Source organism: Trichoderma virens (genome assembly GCF_000170995.1).
Source record: "Trichoderma virens Gv29-8 chromosome Unknown TRIVIscaffold_78, whole genome shotgun sequence".
Lineage (NCBI taxonomy): Eukaryota > Fungi > Ascomycota > Sordariomycetes > Hypocreales > Hypocreaceae > Trichoderma > Trichoderma virens.
In genome coordinates this window covers 96,306-115,111 of record NW_014013671.1, presented here as the reverse complement: position 1 = coordinate 115,111, position 18,806 = coordinate 96,306, and the positions used below count along the sequence as shown (strand labels likewise).

Below are 18,806 nucleotides of genomic sequence, written 5' to 3'. Positions count from 1 at the left end.
GAGAGAGAAGAGAGGCAACCCAGGACTGAGGGAATTACAGCGGATACATCAGGCTAGAGCACAAATCCGGACGCATCTGGGGGCTGTATAGTACATCTCGATATGAAGTTGAAATGCTCGATTAGCTTTCCACGGTTATGTACGGACACGAGTCAAGTCTCACCGTGTGGGGAAAAGGAAGCCATACCTTAGCACATGGGTAGAAGCGAGAGTCAGCTTTGGCCCCCCCCTGTCAGCCGGGAACAGAGAAGTCGAGACCGTAAAGGGAATAGGTTCATATAAAACCACAATATGAGCACCAATTGAGGAAGTCGTATCTATGTAGCTAACTTTGCCATGTGTGTTCAGGATGTCCCTTCTTTCCGTAGCGTTCCAGACTGTGGGAAACACTTCTGGTCAACCAGCATAGGTAGGTAAGTTTGTAGATTGGTCGGATCCCTAACTAGGTACATGTACTGAGGAGTGGGGTCTGGTACCCATTTCATATCCATATCTATGCATCAATATTGTATTCACCCGCATTGAGATTTTTTTTAGGAGCCATGGTACAGTACGCAGTTAGTGAAAGCTACACTATCTCTTGATTGCGTTTCGGGTTTGAAGAAAAGACTCTTGTGTGTCAGTGTCAAGACTCGGACGCATGTTGCGGTACTTCGTTTTGAATACCTACCTACCTAAGCTTTCGTGCTGTCATACGAGTTCCATTCTCGTTCCGGTTACGCAACAGGGAGTGCTTTTTGTATGTCCACTTTCTTGTAGAACGAACGGGCTATGCTGCAGCGACCCGATAATGTAAGACAAGGCAAGGCAGCCTCGGTCCCAACCCATGGAAAAAAGACGGGTATTAATACCATGCATGCCTTCATGGCCTTTGGCATGTTCCTGCGCTTTAATGAAGCATCAATTGCTTTTTCCTACCACTACCTTGCCTAAATATTCTCTCAAGCAAATCACAAGCATGGCTTCAAAGAAACTTTTCAAGATTAAAGGTTTCTCAAGACTAAGGAAGATATTCAGATCTTGGTCTCGGAATGATCCCGCCAGCACAAACAAAAATGCCTTAATGCCCAAAGATCAATCGCTCAAACCTGAGCACAGCGCTCAAACTGCATCAACAGATGAACCGATATCCCAAAATTCGGCGGCTCCATACTTGGCAGACATTCTTCCATCCGCGGCCATCACTCCTGATCCGGCTCCCGCTAGCAGCCAGACATCCACTCCGTCGGAGGCGGTCAAAGTATCTCTCTGGGATCGCGCATACGACAGCCTCAGGGAGAAAGAAGGACAGCAGGTGGAAGAATATGAAGAGTTACTCTCTAGGGAGCTACAAGCAACTACGGGCTCGAAGAATGGTGAGCATTTCTATGTTGATTCACAAGTTCCACGGCTAACCATAGTCACAATCCACCTAGATATAACAGTCGCAAACCATGACGATGCCGCTAAATGCCATATTAAACCCGAGAATAAGATCGAGGGTACTAACCACAAGATCCGTCTAGCGCAGCTGGAGACAATCACAAGCAGCGGACTCCGAAAATTGGATGAGAAGAAGGCTAGATACCTGATATTCGGCCACGAGTTTATTCCGCGTGACCAATTGGCAAAGGCTACCCAGTTCATACAGAACATCAAAGCAGTCATCGACGAGGCCGTTAGGGTATCGCCCGAAGCCTCCCTAGCATGGGCTGGCGTCTCAGTCATCCTCCCCATTTTCATGAACCCCAGCGTCGCGGAAGAAGTGAGTCGTGACGGCTGCCTATACGTCACCTCTCGCATACTTTTCTACGTCAAATTGGAGTCTCTATTATTTTCGAGTAATAGTATACAGGATTCCGGCCTAAATGTCGAACTTGAGGGCAGTCTTATAGAACTCTATCGACAGATCATTGACTTCCAGATCAGAACTGTGCGGCGCGTCTATTTAACACGACTTGCAAGATATAGAGAGGACACTCTCCGGCATGAAGACTGGAAGGGCATGATGGCTAGGATCCAAAAGTCGGAAGAGACGTTTCGCGGCGACTTTAAGCTGGTCAACGATGCGGCCAAGGGCAGAGAGCTGGAGAAGCTCAGTAGTAATGCAGAAAAATTCTTTGCAGATATCAATTCTGTGTTGGTCCCTTCGCTGAAGGATAGCCGCAGAGCATCTACTTTCGCCTTTCAGAATGACGGCCCAGGCAGCCAGTTCAATGTGACGGGAGGGAGGCAGAATAATATGGTAGGCAGTGGCATACAATTCTATGGGGGGAAGTTTGATGCGCCAGTAAGTTTTAATGCTGGTTGAGGTCATCTAGGATATGGGATTAAAAGTTGGTCATGATGATGTGGCAATTGCCAGTGGTAAGTCTACATGGTACAGGCTCGATTGTCACTCACTACAAAGATTTGTTATTTCTTTTTTTTTTCTTAGTATAAGAAAAACCTCTTATTTATAAAAATATTCGAAGGCAATAAGTACTGCATTAAAATAAATCTCTAACTGCCTAGTAATGAATCCTGTAGATCACATATACCCAGCGCTCCCTTACAAACACATCTCACTTCGCTGTATCCATCATGCCTCGACTCCTGTTGCGTGTGCTTGCTACGTACATACATGGATAGTTAATGCCCAACTGCGATGGTTATTTATGCCTTATCAGCTGAATGATACAGCTCCTTGAAAAGTGGCTCCGAAAAATTGCTTTCCATTGCCCGTCGCATTGTTCTGCGTGCCTCCAGTCGAGTTGTACTGGCTCCCGCTGCCGCTGTTCGAGAAGGAATCGTCTGATTTATGTTGCTCGATGGGCACAGATGGCTCCATCTTTTCCAGTTCGTCGCTGGCACGGCGCAACGCGGTCAAGTCTACCTCAACAGCGCATCCTTCGGCCAAAAGACAAATCTCCTTCATTAGGCCCCCGACTAAAGTCTCTACTAGATTGGGTCTGCCCCCTTCTTTAATGAAGGCTGTGTAGGACTGCAATCTCGTATCGGATGGTGCTTGCGAAACTTCTTTGAACACAGCCTCGGACGACGTCGCACCGGCCTTGCAAGAGTCAAGTAGCTTGAGGGAGGCATTCGAAATTTCTGGGGGTAACCGGGATTTGACTGAACTCAGAGCCTCATATATCAGATGAAGCCCGCTACCGGCCGCATGGAAGGTATCTCCAAGCTCGGTGTTGGCCTTGACCATACTGTAGCTCTTCATAGCAGCCTGCACAGTTACGATTGTGCCCGAAATTGGGTCGCTAATTTGGGTGGCTGTCATATTCACCAAGTTGACGTAAGTAGATGATTTGGTTTGCACAGCCATGTCTGTTTTGTTTTGTGTGTAAAGAGCGAACAGGAAAATGATGGGGGGATATTATCTACATGTAGGAATTTACATGTATTAATGTACGTGGAATGTCCATCCATCTTGGGCTTCTACTTTGATGCCTAACTACATGTATCTGTACAAATAATTAAAAGGCGCACATATTCCAATCAACATGCAGCCCTCCCCCCCTTCAACAAGCTAAAAGCCTGGGCTTGGATATTTCTGAGCTGTTAGACCCCGTACAGCTCTAACATTGCACGCCTAGCCTCGTACCTAAACCCATGGATTCATGGAGGCTTACACTCCCATGACTACGGAAAATCGGTGGGTAGTGATTTACATGAGTTGCAGGTTTAGGCAAGATTGCAAGAAAAAGTGGTGATAGTCCCCTCGAGGGCTAGGTGCCAGAAAGTAGGCCTATCTAGTAAAATATGCTAGATCTATACCTCATACAAACATGGTCTACCCCGAACTGTTACATCTATCATATTTGTATACATACTACATACACACATGTATCTGCGTTACGCAATATTATTCCGCTCAAGAGGACGTTATCCTCATTATAATTCCGTGGCCAGCTTTCTCTGCCACAGTTGGGCTCAATTCGTCTAGCCTTGACGCTACCATTTAAGCCGCACTATACTCGTCTTATTCCAAGCACACATTGTGGGGAGCCTGTTGTTGCTCTTAGTGGCTTTCATCCTCGACAGGCTGATGGTGGGGTGGATACGTGTATGTAGCACTTTATTCTTCCCCAGAGTCCAATCTCGCCTTGACACGCGTCAAGTCTCACGAGAGACGCGTCAAACCGAAACTACTCACAACACGGATTGATTCGCCAACCGCCATCATCATGGATGAGCTGTTTGGTCGCCAATTTCAGTCTGTTGACGAGGCCAGGGCCGTCATTGACGCCCTGGCCCAACCCCTTGGCTACAACTTTGTTAAGCACCGGGTGAGGCCCAATAGCATTGAATTCCGCTGTAGCAAAGGGAGGACCTACAAGTCCCAGAGAAGCGACGACATCCCTGCTGCGCGGCGCCGTGAGACAAGCTCTCAGATGACGGGCTGCCCGTACAGGCTCGTCGTGGGTCGGCAGCATGCGTTGAGTCCGTGGGTTATCCGACGGTCGCGGAGCGACAGCGCCAATGAGCATAACCACCCGATGTTCCCGTCAGCGGCGCATTCGCGATATCGCGGCATGGCCATTGAAAAGAGAATGGAAAACATCATGTCTCTGTATAATTCTGGGCTCAAGCCTATTCAAATTCTCGCTCAACTCCAGAGTGAAAACAACCCCGATTTGGAAGGGCTAACTCGTCACGATATTTACAACGCAATACGGAAGCATCGTCAACAAGAAGAGCTTGACGGCCTCACAGGAAAGACATAGCTTGTGATGAATATGAAACTTCTATATCCCTATATACGATTAGGATTACAATTACAAAATGCCGGTCAAGCCACCCAAGCCAACCAGGGGCCCAACAACAGCGTGACAGATATGACAAAGTTTTTCTGGTTCCTATGGGTCATCAATACGCCTATGGTCTATGAGCGCCCTCCGCTTATGGCCCAAAGATTTTTAAACATGCTGCTTTCTTGCTGGACCAACTCGCGAGGACGTCCAGACTCGACGATTTGCCCGCGATCCATGACAAGTACGCGGTCAAAATCCATCACGGCATCCAGTCGGTGGGATATCATGATAGTGGTGTATCCTGCAAATTCCTGGCTGATGAGAGCTTGCATTGTGCGCTCGGTATCCTTATCCACAGAGGAGCCCACCTCGTCAAGTAACAACAGACCGCCAACATCGCCTCCCTTCTCAAAGAGACCGTCCGGATAATCATTCGAGTCAAGAGTTTGGGAACGAGCAGCAGTACTGCGAAGACGTTGTCGGAGCATTGCGCGGGCTAAGCCAAACAGCTGTCTTTGGCCATGAGAGAGCATGTTAGTAGACAAACTGGCGTCTAGCCCACCATTGTCTTCCACAACCTGCCAAAGTCCCACTGCACCAAGCACCTCTTTGCAGTCGCTCTCAGTTGATAGATTGGATGGATCGAGGTTTGTCTTGAAGGAGTGACCGTCAGGAAAGAAGACGGAGTCTTGCGGCACAGCGATGACTCGTTGTCGCAGGGAAGACCGGTCGACTCGACGCAGCGGTATTCCATCGATGGTGATTCCATCGGCAGACCCAGGCAGAGGATCGAACAGGCGGAGCAACAAGAGAAGTAAAGAGGATTTGCCACTATCATTCCAGTTAGCAATTCAAGTAGCAGGAGTAAATGACATCGCACTGGGCTGGCTCACCTTCCACTACGGCCACAAATGGCAATCTTCTCGCCGGGCAAAATGCTCATATTGATATTCTTCAAGACCAAATCTGAAGAGTCCAAATCCGAGTTCCCTGATTCGGTTGGCTGACCAGGGTCACTGCTCCTTGCTGCGTTAGCAATGGCTATTTCTGTACCGGACATTGTGAGATTCTGACAGATTCTGGAACACGACGTACCTATAAGAAGCTGACACATCCTGAATATCCACCTCTCCACGCCAAGGCCATAGCGATGGCAATACCGCATCCTCTTCAGGAGTACTCTCCGGCAAAACCGTGTCGCGAAAGGACTTTAATCGGCTGACAGCTCCAAGGGATATCTCCAGAAGGGTATACATAAGAATCAGCTGCGAGACATAGTTTCCAAGTGACATTAGAGTCACCATTGAGGCTCCAGTTAAACCGGGGCCCGTGATTGCCTTGACCTGGGTGGCGAGGACTACCACCAGTGTGGCCAACACTGTCACAACAGAGGAAAGAATGAAGCTAAGGCAGTGCTGGACCATAGCAAGGAGATATGCGGGACGTTGAGAGCTATCTAGGAGTTCCAGATTGAAATCCAGGCTCTTTTGCGTCCAGTCAAAGGCACGGAGAGTTGCCACGCCCGCAACCGTGTCTGTAAAATGGGTGCTGGTAATGCGGGTTAGCTTTGCTGATATCGTAATGAGAAGCATTTACCGAAATAACAACTTGGACTTACTATAAAGGACTTTTGGCTTCCAGATCCAACAAACGAAGCTGCCGAGATGTCGGCAGGTAAAATCTTTGAACCATCCACACCAATGCAGCGAACAAGGGATAGCTGGCGGCGATATAAGGCGAGGCCGTAGCAACAACCACAGACATTCCAATGGAAATGAATAGCTCCACTGTAGCATTGAGAAGGGCCTGTGGGAGCTCTATATCTACAAGAGAAATATCTTGAGAGAAGAGGTTCGTCACAATGCCGGCATCTACATTTGTGAAGAAACGCAGGGGAGCGGCCATGACAGAACGCAATGTTTGATGATGAAGCGTAATTCCGGACTGGGTGGTCATGGAGATGAACACAATGCCACAAACAATACCTATGCATATTAAGCATAGAATTAGAAATAGGGCATAGATGCCAACCCAATATGCCTGAGAGTGAGCCCTGTGAGAAGACGATATGTCGGCAGACCAATAGTTCAACCAGATCTGTGGGAAGTTGTACAAGAAGGCCAAAGCTACACCAACTATGAAGAATGAAATAAGCGTCGATAGCTTCATACTCATAGCATAATGTTTATACACAGACATGTCTCCGGTTTGTCTGCTGCGCTCATCTGCTGCAGTCCACATTGCTGCCGGGGGCTTCCGGGCCTTGGAACCAGTCGACTTCTCGATGTCATCATCCTCGGGGGTACTATCAGAGGAATCCAAGGTCAAACTGTCGTCGGATTTGTTGACAGCTTTTACTTTCAGGCTATGGACGTAACCGCCAAGGGCGTCGAGGTCCTCAAAAGTGCCCTGCTCAGATATCAGACCATCCTGGCTAAGCGCAATAACATGATCTGCAGATGGCAAGTGTCGTACAGAGTGTGTACATAGAACTGCTGTAGCGTTTCGACGGCGAATGATGCCATCAGCAGAGAAAACCCGTCGAAAAACTTGCTCTTCCGTGTCCGCATCCAAGCCGCTAAGCGTATCGTCGAACAGGAATAAGCTTGAATTTGAGTATAGGGCGCGTGCCATTGATACTCTTTGCTTTTGCCCGCCACTTAGTGTCACACCACCACTTCCTACTTTTGTGAGATCGCCTTGCGGGAAAGTTGCAATGTCTGGAAGAAGCATCGTCGCTTCGAGAACTTCATCGTATCTGGCCTGGTCAAACGGTGTATATCCAATGATGTTATCCCTCACACTTGCGTTGGTTAAAAAAGGAGTTTGGTCACAAAAGCCGATGCCACGGGTTGCAGATCCCATAAGCACGCGACCACTATGAAGAGGCGTCTCACCCAGAAGGACCTTGAGGAGAGTTGACTTGCCGCACGCAGTAGGTCCAATCACGATGGTGAGAGAGCGAGCGGGAATATCGAGAGCAATGTTTGACAGAATAGGCTTCTTGTCTTCCCAACCGAAATCTCCTTTGGTGATTCGTATGATGGTGTCATTCTTTTCAGTCGAATCTGTTTCAAGCTCCTTTGATGGTTGGATTGTACCAGCGTCTTCACGAAAGTCGACGCGGCACTCTTTCTCTAGGAAAACCTGGATACGTGCAAGGCAAGCAAAAGCAGCTAGAAGCGGAGGCACGTATTGGAATAACTGCGATAGAGGCTCCGTGAGCAGGACTAGAAATGACAGCGCGGTGAAGATGCGGGTGGCATCAAGAGTCCGCGCTGTCACGGCAAATGTAATGAGAGGGCTGAGCATGGAGGGAGCGAAGCCAACTACAGCGGCCATGATAATGGTCATTCGCCAACTGCTGCCAGCGCCAACCTCCACCTCACGCAGACGTTGGAGCAGTGCCTCGGCTGCATCCGTTAAGCCGGCGATCTTAAAGGTCTTCATGTTTGCGACTATATGAGACAGGGCACCAACCCTTTCTTGTATCTTCTGCATCCAAACATTCTGTCTCGGGCCACTGAAACGGCTCACGACTGTGATGCAAAGAATGCAGACAACGGCAACACCAACAGGTGCGACAAAGGCTGCCCCCAGCTCTCTGTACAGCAGCCACAGCGCGATGCCACTCTCCAGGATACTTGCCCAGAATTCATGAATAACCATCAGGCCAATTCTAGTACGCTCGATATCCGTACTCATAAGTGTAAGTACAGCGGAATCACTGGTCACTGACAGTTTGGATCGCGTTGTATGCTCGTAGACGACACTCGCCAGCGCACCACGCGCCATCCAGATAGCCCGTTCACGCAGGTAATAGTAAAACGAAGTTGAAACGGCAATGCCCAAGTAGACTAGAAAAACGGCCCCAATCAATCCATAGCTAGAGTTGACTGGCCTCTCAGATGCCGGTATCTGAAGATACGAGAGCAGCGAATTGATGAGAAACGGTTGGCCGAATTTGAAAGCCGAAAGGGCGATTCTTGGCACGACGGGAAGCAACAGAGCCCCTGATAGAGACTTGGCGAGAGCTTTCGCAAGCCCGTTTTTCTGCCCTCGAGTTGGAGATGCCTCTATTGAGGCCAAGAGTTTTTTCCGCAAGACTTCACTAGCCATGTGCTGGTCGAGAGGGAGTAGGTCATCCAAGTTCAACACCTTGCTGCGGCCACGGGCAAAGAGTTTCCAGAGCCAGCTGAAGATGGCCAGTCCAAAGAATCCCGTTGTCTCTTCTGGGCTACGACTGCTTGAGCCCCCTTCGATCCATCTCGTCTTGGCATATGACTCTGCTATAAATACAACAACCTTGGCGGCGACGGAGGCTGTGAAGACGGCTGCAAACGCATCCTCGGAGCGATTCACAGCCACTAACCAGAATGACCGAGCTCGTGCAATATCCAGGAGCAGAGAAAGAGACAAGTAGCCGCTTAACAAGAAGGACGGTCGCAAAGATCTAGCGTGTTCCCAAAAGGACAGAGGAAGCACCAATGAGATGGCAATCACCTCCAATGTAGCAGATGATATGAAGAGAGCAGCTTGCTTGCCACGCCAGACAATGCTCAGAACAAATGAAGAGAAACGCAATGCAACGCAAAGCGCAATGAAAGCCTGTCACATAGATTATTTAGCATTTTAATCGCAAATTTTAATTTGGCTTCAGTTCAATGGGAAGTAAAAGAACATACAAGTTTCGTAAACTGAAATGCACGACCTTTTGCAATGACCGACTCCTGACTCAGCCAGACAAGACGAATGGCTGCAAGTATAATGAAAGCTGCCGCAGGAAGTATTGAAAAAAATATTGATTCGAATTTCAAGGTAAAATCGAAATCTCTGTGGGGGCAGCCGTGAACCGCAGGCCCGAATGAGGCGTCATCTTGGCAGCCTGAGAAGTCCATTGCCCTTTGAGGGCGCGAGTGCCTCCGTCCCGTCGCCTTGCAAACTATGCTTACAACTTGGTGCCGGATCTCAGTGGAGTTTTATATTCTGGATGAAGGATCATGATCGGGTACAGTAACACGTGATTGCGTCTCCATCAAGTGAATCCAACATGCTAGATCATCTCCTGTCGTAGGCGGGAATCCGATTTCGACTGGTTGCTCAATTGCCGGCTTGTGATATAGTGCATGCATATCCCCGATATAATCCGGCATGATTACTACAAGCATGATTACTACAAACAAAATCATGACTACTATTACGGAGTACTGAGCACTCTATCGAAGGGAAACTGATATTGCGACTGAAAATACGGAGTAGGAGATATCGCTACTGCTAGACTAGAAGCACAAAGCGGAGAAGATGATGACTAGGACGGAAGTGGCAAATCTAGCCGGTTTGTTGGATGTCTTTCCAACAAAGGTTCCTTTACGTACTCGTATATGAACTTGGTCTGGCTGACGGATTCAAAGCTGATGCCTGTGTCCATGTCGGCAAGCCGTATTAAGCAGTCGTATTACTCGTGTCCTACTAAAGCCATCTACAAGCTTGAACTATTCCCCAGCTCAGGCTACAGTATTCGTGCGCACTACCTACATGTATCTATTTCCCAGCTTAGACTACTCGTACAGGTATTCAAGAACACTACATATTTTCAGGCACCCCACAGCACGTCGCGGTCTGACCAACAACGGAGGATCGCCTTGCGCCAGCCAACAGCACTAATTTTTACAAAGGCAACGAGGCCAAAGCTGACGTACAAGGAGGCCGCTTCACACCACTATAATGGCAAGAACAGTTATCGACGCAGCCAGGCAGAAGATGCGGTGCGCAACGTCGTGCGCATGTGCATGACGCACACCTCTGACGACGGCCTGGTGGTTGTTGACGACAGGTTTTGTGCCTACATGTACGGAGTCATACTTGTAGTATGCTTCACGAATTCAATGTGGGCCGCTAAGGCGACGTTAGGCATCCTCATGACGCCCCTAATTAATCCATCTCGGTCCTTTGAGTCGCCTATCCGCCGTTGAGGACGCATTTCCGATTTCCCAAGTCAGATTGATCAATTCGTTCATCTATTGTCCGCATGGAACCTTGTGCAACTCGCTCAACATAGGCGTCTGCCGATTTTGGATGTTTCTTTTACTACTCTAGCTTTAGACTGACATGATCTAATTACTGCACAACGGCTGTCTTGTAGAGCCTAACTACTTCAAAAATGCTATAGGGTTCCATGCCTTATTATTGAAGCCGCGTATGAGTTAGGCTATGTAAGACTAACGATTCAGCACAACACAACATGCAAGGGAACTTTTGGTTCAGAGTGTGAAAGGGCATACGTATATAGAGTCACGCCGGGGCCAGGAAGAGAGTCGCTGACAGGGGAATACTCCTAGCGCGAAGTTTATTGTCACAGATTTCATCTCGTCGAGTCCAGATGATTCGGTGGCTTTGCTAGCGGCTTTATTCCCCTAGATCCTGAAGCCGCGCCGGACCCGGACTCGGAGGCCGGAGTTCTCCACTATTACCCCCGTGGCCAAATGTCACTGAGCATGACACTCGGCAGCTAGAAACACGATCCTGGCCATTTGAAGTTCTGTTTAGTCTATAAAATGGTTGAAGGTCATGGAGAAGCTGGATCGCCCTAGTTTGGGGCGTGTGGCGGTTATGCGGCTGCTGGTTGAGGTACGCTCCACGCTAGAAGACTGCCACTAACTAGGGCTCGTAGTTTGAAGCATCCAGGTTCAGATGCTTGAACTTTCCGCAGCTCTTCTAGGTATCAAGAGTAGGTTCTTGTAGCTTTAATTAGCCTGCTTTCAAATGTCAATCAACTTCAATGCCGTTCTTCAGCGAGCTGTAGCATCGATATAGGGAATAGCTATGCAACATCTCGGCATTCCTTCAGGAGGGTACCTTTTCCTGCTCGGCATCTGCTACTATAGATATATTCTTCTCGTATCCGCTACTATCGCTATCTCCCTCTAGTATCTGATACCAGCACATGTACCCTCAAAATCGGGACATGGGATGCTGGGTAGCTATTCCTTCAAGTTATCCATGTTACACTGGGTGCTACAGCACCTTTAACCCTCTCTCTCGTTCTCATCGCTTGTGTTTTTTACCAATTATTAAGATGTGTGAGCCAAAATCTGCCATAGCAGAAGATACGACCCGGCGCTATAGTATATAGACCTAGTCTGCCCGCTCTCATGATGAAAGGAAGCGGATCTCATGAACTAGTTCTGCATATCATCAGTTCGCAGGCACTAATTCCATACCTTTTGAGTTGCACTGTTTTCATCAATAGTTATATCTAGGAGCAATGGCAATTAAGCCAGCTCAAGCCTTCTTACTCCTCAAATGTCTAAAAAGAGGAAGCACGATCACTATATCGCTCTAAACAGACAGGTACGCAACTCTATTTTAAGATGAATCAGCAAATAATATCGTAGATCTATCCAAGTACCCACCTACGTGAACATTTTGTATATATTGCAAAAAGACCAATCACTGTGGAGTGCGGCGTGGCTGAGAAGCCTCAATTTGGTAGCAACCTTAAGAAACCCTTTGTACATTAGAGCACTATTTTCTCCATTAAATACAATGCGATAGCCTGGTAAACTTCGATGTATAAGAATAAGCTTCACCCATTTGCCCGATACTTTTGGGGGCGGTTTCTTTATTTTGTTTCTCCCATCTTCGCAATCTATATAAAGCGCGATTCACCTTCCTTAGAGTTGCGAAATCTTTTCTCATATCGCTCACTTCTGCCAGACGCAAGACGCATCTTGTTTTACCTACCTTAACGGCAAACGGACATCAAATACGACCAAATTTCCCAAGAAAGCTTACATCAACGATGGAATTCCTCAAAGCATGTGAAGACCTTGCTGCCAGCATTGCAGCTAATGACGCCGTTGACGGTTTCTCTCATGTCACTGAATCCGACCAGTCAATGTGGCAAAAACTATTCGGCTTCTCGCTCAACGAAGCAGCCGATGCTATTCGGGACTGGAGAGCCGATCTCGCTCGTCCAACAATGTCTCAGGAGTCATGGCTCACCGTCAAAGACGCAAAAGTAGCCCAGGGATTCAACAAGGAGTCATATGAATATAGCATATTCATGGCCAAAAGGGAATTCGCATCAAAGAACGGTGCAATGGTCAAGAATGAAGATGCCCAGTATCTTCTCAAGCTGGAATGCAACTCTGGCCGGTTCTTGGAAAGCGCTGAATTAATTCGCCGCCTTCATACGAAGCCAAACATTCTCACTGGCATCGATGATGATGGAAACAAGATCATGTTCTGTCTCTTGACCTGTAGTGAGAAGGCGGAACTTCTAAGCGCTCTTCCAAAAGCACGCCAGCCAACATTAATTCGCATATCCATTGCACAAAAGAATCTGTCCGCGACCAGTCTCTATCCAACACTCGGAGTTGACACTACCTTGCCACAGTTCCGACCCAACAGTGTTTTGGATTGGACTTCTCTATCTTCATCCCCCGCCCCCTCAGTCACTAGACCAGCTCCAAACGAATATCCGGTGTGGTACTTCTTTTATGGCACCCTTACTAATGCCAGCATCCTCTCCCGCGTCATTGGCCTTAACGAAGAAGATACCCTTGAATTCAGACAAGCCTGCGTTTGTCGAGGCCGACTCACTACATGGGGTGAAAAATACTTGGGCTTGGTAGACGCGAGCGAAGGCTCAAGAGTCTGCGGATGGGCATACCAGGTGAAGAGCCAGAGCGAAGAAGACTCGCTACGGGTTTACGAAACGAGCAAGTACGAAGTGGTCAGATGCACCATGGAATTGATGGACGGAGATGGGGGCGTTATACAAGGACTCACTTTCAGACTGACCTAGACGTGCGCTGCCTGTCGCATCAATTTCTCACCAGACATATTCATCTTACATGGGGTTCGGGAGTAGCATTTGCGATTGTAAATTAGGATTAGAACTGGGGTATATCACTTCTTGATCATATAGGAATAGGATAGAATTACGAACGTCGGTGGTTATAAATTTATTGTTTCTTTCTGTTATGTGCACTCCCTGTAGATTTGGTTTCAGTTTTAGGTCCGGAAAACACAGTGTAAATAGGTGCATGTTGGGAATGGTTACATGTACATATCCAGATACTAACAACAACATGCAGTTTGAGTACCCAGGCATGGATCGTAGGACGCTGGTAAGGAACATATCTTCTCTATCTATTATAGCACTGAGGTTTCTGGTTTCCAAGTATAAGCCACTGTCGCTTATCTCAAATCATCACCATTAAATATGGGACACGGGATGCTGAATAGCCACTCCCTACTAGGCATAAGCTCTGAACTAGCCGCAGACTTTCCCCATCTAATAGAGCCACACCCAAATTCTGCGATCGCGATCTCGCAGGCAACAGCCCCTCCATTGTTTTCCAATCCTCCACGCTGTCTTTGCTTCTCTCCGTAACTTGATCTTCGCAACACCTTCGCCATGCCTCGAAAACTATCGTTTCCAACCTCCTCCTCCAGCCTCTCCCTCGCCTCCTCACCTACCGGCACTCCCATCACACCGACCTTCAGCTCCACGCCGTCAGCCCTCTCATTCTCAACTTCGGCACCATTAACTCCTTCTCCTTTTCCTCGCCTCGATCTCCCCTCTTCAATATGTGATCCCTCGATGCCGTTCCCGCGCCTCATTGTCTTCGATCTCGATTACACACTCTGGCCCTTTTGGGTCGACACACATGTCACAGGGTCGCTGAAGATCAATCCCACGCATACCGGTGCAACGGACAACACAGGCGAGGAATTTGCATTTTACAGCGAAGTGCCCGAGATCCTAGCTGTTTTGCCATATCTCAACCATCCCAACAAGATCAAGCTAGGCGTTGCGTCGCGCACCAGCGCTCCCGGCTTAGCTCGCGAACTGCTCAAGGGAATCCACGTCCCCCCCACGTCCTCGTTTGCAGACAATGACGGCAATAATAAGAAGGCGGCGGGGAAGAAGAAACCTGCAATTGATGTGTTTGACGGGGGGCTAGAGATATATCCTGGGAGTAAAATCAAGCACTTTACAGCGCTACAGAAGCGGACAGGGATCCGATTTGAGGATATGCTGTTTTTCGATGACGAGTCGAGGAATATGGAGACGGAGCAGCTGGGCCTGACGATGAAGCTGGTCCCGGATGGGGTAACGTGGGAGGAGATTGGAAAGGGGATTGAATTGTGGAGGAGCAGGAGGTATAAAGAGGCGGGACAGGCGTAGATGGCAGCACAGAGGTAGATGCGGCTTGTCTTTTCTAGCACATAGAGCGTGCACTGGATAGATGTACGCAGAATTGGGTATACAGGACACAGTTAGAGCAAGATATAGTACAGAGCAGTCAAGGAAAAGTCAAAGTCAAAAAGTAATGATATCCATAAAGCAGACCCCATGGGCATTATTCATGCCTGTATATAAAGCAAAATATAAACAACTATTCTCCGTAGATATTTGGTATATTCCAAGTCCGATTATATTCCCAACCCGGACGATACTCCCAATTTCCGATTCGCATCTCTCGTCTCGTCTCGTCTCGTCTCGTCCAATTTCTCCTTCTCTTTCAGTTGAGAAAACTCAACAGATTCACCATGTAAACGAATAGCACGTGTCCTGTCCAACTTTCCGCGATATACAAATCGACAATGACGCAAGAGCTTGAGAAAGAGGCATTCTGTATATGCAAAAATCCAATGGCTCTAACCATAGTATTAAAAAAAAGATGATGAAATGAAACAGGGTATGGTATGGTATGCATTTGCCTTTGTTGTTGTATATTATGTGTTCGTTTATGCAGCGGCGGTTGCAGCAGTCATAGGGGTCACTTCGGTCGTCTTGGTCTCAGCCTTTTCGTCAATCTTCAGCTTCTCGATGGCTTCGGCGGCTCCGTCGGTCTGGGTAGAGTCGTCAAGGGTATCTTCTGAGGTCTGAGTACCTTCAGAAACGTCGTTGATCGTCGTGGCGGCCGTGTTTGTAGAGGTGGTTGCTGAGCTCTCCGTGGCAGTTGACTCATCCGAAGACTTCTCGGTCAGACCCCATGTCTTGGGCAGCGTGCAGATGACTTCCCGCTGCGTCTTGCCGTTCTCCGCACCCAGACGGACACACGCCAGTCTCTCTTCGCCCGGAACGTCCTCCCAAAGCAGAGGTCCGCTGGGGAACGAGTTGTGTCCCTTCTCCCACCGGATAACGCCCTCCCATGCAGGATCAGGGATTCCTAGCTGGCCAAACGAGTAGTCGAGCTCGCCACCATACTTCTTGGGAATGTTCTTAGGATCGATAAAGGCCTCGAGGGTAGGCTTGACTTCGTGAGGCGCCAGCACAAAGATCTTGGACACGGTGATGGGGTCAAACCAGCGCTTGACCCAGCCCCAGACGGTGCTAAAGAAGATTGGCGCGCCAATAATGAAGATGCGGTCTAGCGTCTCCGGGTAATGCGCCGTGGCCAGCTGCGAAGCTGCCTGCATGTGGCCCTTGAGGTTCCAGAACTGCTTGAGGCCGACACCGGAGATGTCGACAATGTTGGTGCTCATGGTGACGGGCACGTCGGCGTGGTCGCGATCCGTCAGCTGTGTGCAAAAGGGCTGGTTGAAGCGCGTCAAGTTCTCGTAGAGGGCGAAGAGTCGCAGCAGGCCAGGAGGGGTCTTGCCATCCGTCTTGGCCTGTGAAAAGGTGCTGTTGGCGCCCTGCTTCTCGTAGTTGGCAATGGTTTTGGAGTCGAGGGTACGGATCTCGAAGACGTATAGGGGGATGCCGCGGCGGTCACGGCGGCCGGTCCATTGGGGATACTATCCGGAGATTTGATTAGCATACGGGCTCCCATATAATCGACATATCAAGATATCAAAGACTCACCAAGCGCCGGCTCTGCTCGTACGCCTCCAGCTCAATCGTCCGGTACAGCGTATCGATGTTGTTCGCCGCCCTCCATTCCTCTGTGTCTTTGAACTGGCCGAGCGCATCGTCCACAACCCACCGTCTCGCTCGCAGATACCGCAGCAGCGTCTGGTCATCGTGAGACGCCGGAGGGCCAGGACGCCACAGGCCCTTTTCCTGCAGCACCACCTTGAATCGCTCCAGAGCCTCCTCCTGGTGAGCGCTCAGGTGGCCCAAGTGACCGTGCGGAAACATTCCCGCCTGTTGGCTGGCGGTCGAGCCCGAGGACAGAACTCGGCCCGCGGGGGCGGAACCTTCATAGTCGGTCGTCATGATGATCTTGCCGTGTCTCTATTCCACCGCGTCGAGACAAGAAAGAGGCGTCACAAGAGACAAACAATGTAACGCGACCGAATGGCTTTATGAAGAAACAGGCTGTTGGCCGCACAGATAGGAGCGAATGTGGTAATCTCGGCTCCGGAAGTAAGGAAAAAAGAAAAAAAGAAAGAAATAGCGTTTGGAGGGAGGGTCTAGTTCCAGCGCCCAGGCCAAAGGCAAAGTCCGCAAGTACACCCAACACGGCGGTTAAAAGGGGGGCTGACGGAGTACAAAGAGAAAACAGCCAGCGCCTATTAGTCGAAAATTCGAGCCAAGGGAGGATTCAACGCAGAACAGCAGCTGTCGGATGGTTAAATGGGTGTGTGTGGAGAAGCCAGAGAACAGATCCAAGTGACGGCAACGGCACCTTCGGAGCCCGATAGGATGCCGTCCTAGGACGATCGGGGGCACGAAAAGGGGGGGCGGTTGGTTGGCAGCCGTGAGTCCAAGGGCGAATAAAACCTGTCTCGTGCCCAATTCTAGATTACTAGACACTGGGCGGTTGTCACGATGCAAAATCGGTTTGTTGCTTACTCGTACACTCAGCTTGCTTTTACGAAGCCGGGCGGAAGGGGCCTGGTGTTTATTATATCATCGCGCAGCTGTGATGACAAGGATGTGATTACTGGCCATTACTAAGAGCACTAATACCAATTCCAGATGCCAGTTGGTAAACTACAGGATTCCGACTAGGTGCAAAGTTCGCAGGCCTCTCCGTGTCCGTGGCGGCGACCTGTGACGGCAATGACAGCATGTGGGCTTATTGTTTCTTCTCCATCGCCGTGACCCGGGCCATGGCCATGTGCAAATACTATGCATTATACTATATTATACTATTTACTATATATATCCCGGCTCTGTGGTGCGGAAGCCTCGGAAGGAGACAAATTTCCGGCTCGCCCGACAGCTGCTTATCGATCGATCACAGCTTGGCCCAGCAAGCCGGTTTGGCCATGCAACTCAATCTGGGGGATCAATCAAGTTGCCTCAACGTGCCGCAACTGCCACGGCAATTCAGAGCCTAAAATCCGTGTCAGACCGGCCAAGAGTGAGGCGAACAATTGGCTGCGATTAGGCTCTCGGACGGTCGTCCATCTGACCTTGTCACCTCCATGTGTCCAGATTACATGTACACATCATTGGCTCAAGACATTGGTAGCGGCAAGCCCGCCAAGATGGGCTTAATTTCATGGACGCCAGCATCCGTCAGCCGGGACAACAAGGAGAAGAGAGTCCGGGCTTATGGCTTGCTCGGAAGAGGCAGATATGATGTATTGAAAAAGCTAGAGCCACAGCTTCTCCAGATCATACTGTCCATATCCCAGCAAATCGGCCGAGGGACTCCAGGGTAGGTGGGATGAATTCCTTGGGTTCTTTTGTCAGCAAGGCGTCCGTGGCGCATTTCTCGATGTTCGCCGATTCGCCACATTTCTTGTCGCCGAGGTCTGGGTATGACGTTTGAAGGATCGCTAGCCATTAACCCTATATGGGACATCTAGGGGTATCATCAATTTGCCCTTGATTGACGGGTAGTAGCTGATTCGCAGCCGGCTGCAAGGCACGTGTGCGCTTGGCCTTGGCTTGGCCTCTCCTCGGGAGAGTGTGGTGTTGCCCCAGCTCCAGCGCGTCACTTATACATAAAGACGCAAAAATCATTATTTACAGTTTCTCTCCTCTCTTCCCACTACCTGTCCTGCTATTTCTTTCATGTCATACAGAGGAGAAGCAAGCCACCTGTGGTGGCTAACCCAATAGGGCTGTGACAGGAGCAACATGGTCTTGAAAGTCTCTCGAACGACATGAACCTGCTCCTTGTCCTCCGCACTAAATAACGCCCCCCTTCGATCCCTTGGCCT

The 18,806-nt window shown here is 49.3% G+C and overlaps 7 protein-coding genes across 7 annotated transcripts; 4 read left to right on the top strand and 3 right to left on the bottom strand.

Annotated features, from left to right (window-relative positions):
* Positions 1–1,063: 1,063 nt before the first annotated feature.
* Positions 1,064–2,290, top strand: TRIVIDRAFT_49885 (uncharacterized protein; the record flags this gene model as incomplete). The annotated part of the gene is made up of 2 exons (XM_014099390.1): positions 1,064–1,369; positions 1,469–2,290. The coding sequence occupies 2 exons, from the start codon at positions 1,064–1,066 to the stop codon at positions 2,288–2,290; spliced, it is 1,128 nt and encodes a 375-aa protein (XP_013954865.1).
* A 354-nt stretch (positions 2,291–2,644) lies between these two features.
* On the bottom strand, positions 2,645–3,298 carry TRIVIDRAFT_223639 (uncharacterized protein; the record flags this gene model as incomplete). The annotated part of the gene is made up of 1 exon (XM_014099389.1): positions 2,645–3,298. The coding sequence occupies one exon, from the start codon at positions 3,296–3,298 to the stop codon at positions 2,645–2,647; it is 654 nt and encodes a 217-aa protein (XP_013954864.1).
* An 862-nt stretch (positions 3,299–4,160) lies between these two features.
* On the top strand, positions 4,161–4,700 carry TRIVIDRAFT_223638 (uncharacterized protein; the record flags this gene model as incomplete). Its single annotated transcript, XM_014099388.1, has 1 exon — positions 4,161–4,700. One exon carries the CDS (start codon positions 4,161–4,163, stop codon positions 4,698–4,700), a length of 540 nt encoding a protein of 179 aa, XP_013954863.1.
* Positions 4,701–4,858: 158 nt separating this feature from the next.
* On the bottom strand, positions 4,859–9,625 carry TRIVIDRAFT_154161 (uncharacterized protein; the record flags this gene model as incomplete). The annotated part of the gene is made up of 6 exons (XM_014099387.1): positions 4,859–5,127; positions 5,194–5,558; positions 5,621–5,743; positions 5,823–6,275; positions 6,346–9,335; positions 9,413–9,625. The coding sequence occupies 6 exons, from the start codon at positions 9,623–9,625 to the stop codon at positions 4,859–4,861; spliced, it is 4,413 nt and encodes a 1,470-aa protein (XP_013954862.1).
* Positions 9,626–12,828: 3,203 nt separating this feature from the next.
* TRIVIDRAFT_154026 (uncharacterized protein) lies at positions 12,829–13,536 on the top strand (the record flags this gene model as incomplete). The annotated part of the gene is made up of 1 exon (XM_014099386.1): positions 12,829–13,536. The coding sequence occupies one exon, from the start codon at positions 12,829–12,831 to the stop codon at positions 13,534–13,536; it is 708 nt and encodes a 235-aa protein (XP_013954861.1).
* A 286-nt stretch (positions 13,537–13,822) lies between these two features.
* Positions 13,823–14,925, top strand: TRIVIDRAFT_192604 (uncharacterized protein; the record flags this gene model as incomplete). The annotated part of the gene is made up of 2 exons (XM_014099385.1): positions 13,823–13,850; positions 14,255–14,925. The coding sequence occupies 2 exons, from the start codon at positions 13,823–13,825 to the stop codon at positions 14,923–14,925; spliced, it is 699 nt and encodes a 232-aa protein (XP_013954860.1).
* A 136-nt stretch (positions 14,926–15,061) lies between these two features.
* On the bottom strand, positions 15,062–17,090 carry TRIVIDRAFT_81252 (uncharacterized protein; the record flags this gene model as incomplete). The annotated part of the gene is made up of 2 exons (XM_014099384.1): positions 15,062–16,484; positions 16,552–17,090. The coding sequence occupies 2 exons, from the start codon at positions 16,903–16,905 to the stop codon at positions 15,489–15,491; spliced, it is 1,350 nt and encodes a 449-aa protein (XP_013954859.1).
* Positions 17,091–18,806: the final 1,716 nt, after the last annotated feature.